Source organism: Triticum dicoccoides, chromosome 3A (genome assembly GCF_002162155.2).
Source record: "Triticum dicoccoides isolate Atlit2015 ecotype Zavitan chromosome 3A, WEW_v2.0, whole genome shotgun sequence".
NCBI classification, from domain to species: domain Eukaryota; kingdom Viridiplantae; phylum Streptophyta; class Magnoliopsida; order Poales; family Poaceae; genus Triticum; species Triticum dicoccoides.
The window spans coordinates 402,266,754-402,269,119 of record NC_041384.1 but is presented as its reverse complement, the minus strand read 5'-3'; the positions used below and the strand labels follow the sequence as shown (position 1 = coordinate 402,269,119).

At 40.6% G+C, this 2,366-nt stretch overlaps 1 protein-coding gene across 2 annotated transcripts in view; it reads right to left on the bottom strand.

The window, feature by feature from the left end:
- Positions 1-2,366, bottom strand: part of LOC119268321 — a 4,664-nt gene that overhangs the window by 1,520 nt on the left and 778 nt on the right. The window contains exons 2-4 of one of the 2 annotated variants that reach the window (XM_037549911.1): positions 920-1,034; positions 470-576; positions 30-155 (exon numbers count right to left, since the gene is read on the bottom strand). In XM_037549911.1, the coding sequence (XP_037405808.1) occupies positions 30-155; positions 470-576; positions 920-1,034 (348 nt within the window). The remainder of the gene's footprint in view (positions 1-29; positions 156-469; positions 577-919; positions 1,035-2,366) is intronic. The other variant, XM_037549912.1, reaches the window with a different exon arrangement.

Below are 2,366 nucleotides of genomic sequence, written 5' to 3'. Positions count from 1 at the left end.
TCTATTCATTCAGATAAGCAGACACCTACCCCATAAGTGCAGTATAAAGAATATGCTGACGAGCATACTGTTCCTAGCAACGAAAGTCTATATGCTTTGCTTGCGACATCTTTCGGTAGAATTGGAAGGATTCCAAGACTAGCAACAATCAGTACCTGCAAAACCGCAGTTCATAACACCATATTTCACTATGACACTGTAACAACATATATTAAGAGACAATAATATAGGGTCATGACATTTGTTTTTGCTTGTGAAGCTACTTGGCATATACGATATCAGTAGTTGAGTGGCTCACGCATATGAAAAAGAGCGACCAGGGCCTAAGAACAAAATTTGTAATCGGCAAAAGAAGTGAAATGTCTAAAGAGAATGGAACATAAGACGATAATAACACAACTTGTGCTCACAGCAAGTAGATTATGAATATGCTTTTCTACATTGAAGGGCACAAGGTAGCTATCCATACCCAAGCATTGATAGAGAAATGTATGGTTCGTCCATCGAACCGTAAAGAGTTTCCCGTCCTTTCTGTTGGTGCTGGTTGCGATGCACCAGTTGATCTCGCACTAGATCCTGCATAAAAAAGAAGAAGCAAAAAACAGTTATGAATCTGTAGAGTTCAGACTCATGTGATATGATAGAAAACACAGTGACAGTTCTTTTCCAGTTAGTTCCAATTGCCATTCCAAAAGTAGTTTATTCAGCACTAGAGTTGTGTTTTTAAAAGGGGGCAACTTTGCTGAAACCTGGCTCACTACAAAGCCGACAAGCCAAACAGGAAAACTACGGTTCTGAGAACACAGAACATATAATAATGTAGATGGTAGGAAGTAGTTCCCGGACTCCCTTGTGCCAAGAATCTTGCCACTTCCTTCAGGTGAAAAACATCAAGTGCCAAATTTTCTCGTCACCACACCTGTGTCACGAGCTCGGGAATTCTCACTGGATGGTGTAGATGAAGAACTTGCTGCTGATCTGTTGGATTGACTCGAACTTGTGGAAGACATTGGCTCAACCACCAAATCAGGGTCCTGAGATGAGATGTAAAGAAGGAAAGTTAGTAATTCCGACAGTCAATTGTCATACCCGGATTATTTTACTTGGATATGACTCAGTTTGAGAAGGTTCAATTCCAAACAGCAAATAATTTGTAAGATGAACAAGTAAAACTATCGTTACACTATCGAGAACTGGACAGAGACATTAAGGATGGTACCTAAACATACTACCAGACCAAATGGAGAACCAGCAAATAATACGCAAAAGTAATTGGACGGTAGCGACAGAACAGTCACTTTTCACTAACCAACGTGAATGGTTAAGATTTCTTTAACGAGTACAGTTTGCATCTCTCAAAAACAATGCTAATATCTAGCAGCCAGCAGTTGGACATGTCATGCTTTTGGACAGGAAAGAAAAGCAAGTTGAACATGTAAGATACAAAGGCAATAAATGGTTAATAAAAGTAAAACAAACTGTCAACTCTTCAAAAGCCTAACTGCGCAACTGCGAAATGGTGGTGTTGTGGTGAGGAAAACGTGAGAAGTTCGGACTGTGGATAAGGAAGCTACATCTCCCAGTACTTGCACACAATTTACCAATCCCAATTCTTTTGTCTCAACTGATACCATACAGCATCATAACTCAATCCGAAGGGAACAGTAAGCAACATGCTCAAGACTAGCATTGGGCTATTGGACATACAAAGAGATCCACCCTGTCTGAAGAAAAAAGTGCAAACACTGCATGTACCTCCTAGAGGCGAAAACTACGTGGGTCTCAGTTATTTCGTCAAAAGAAAATACAAATTGGAGGCAGCTAACATTTGGTGCACAAATGAACAGTAAAGCACAGAAGAACGTGTTAATTATGTGCTCATTAAATTAAATCTTCGCCACTGAGACGCATTAATTTGCCCTAACAATAATCCATGTGGAAGACTAACATGGGTCTCCTGATGCTTGAGTTACATTAAGCCATATCAATCAGATGAAGCACTCACAGTTCATCAAAGAAGACATTGCAATGCAGTATCAAAGTATAGGCACACCGAATTTATAAATGTGGGATAGTATAACTTAAAATGACGGCAACTGCATGGAACCAATGCCAAAATGTGACACCTGAGCCCAATGATGCCGATATCATGCAACCCCATAATACCCAATTGGTAGTACGACGTTAGCGGTGCGGCTGCTGCAACCTACATTCTTATTAACAGACAATGGGACTCAAGTCTCTAACAGCATTAAATTCAAGCCATCGACCATTTGGCAACGATTAATTCTCCCCAACACCAACACACCGGAGCTAAGTCAAACAGATCGAACTAGCAGTTATCCGCCCGATCCAAAAACCGGGGG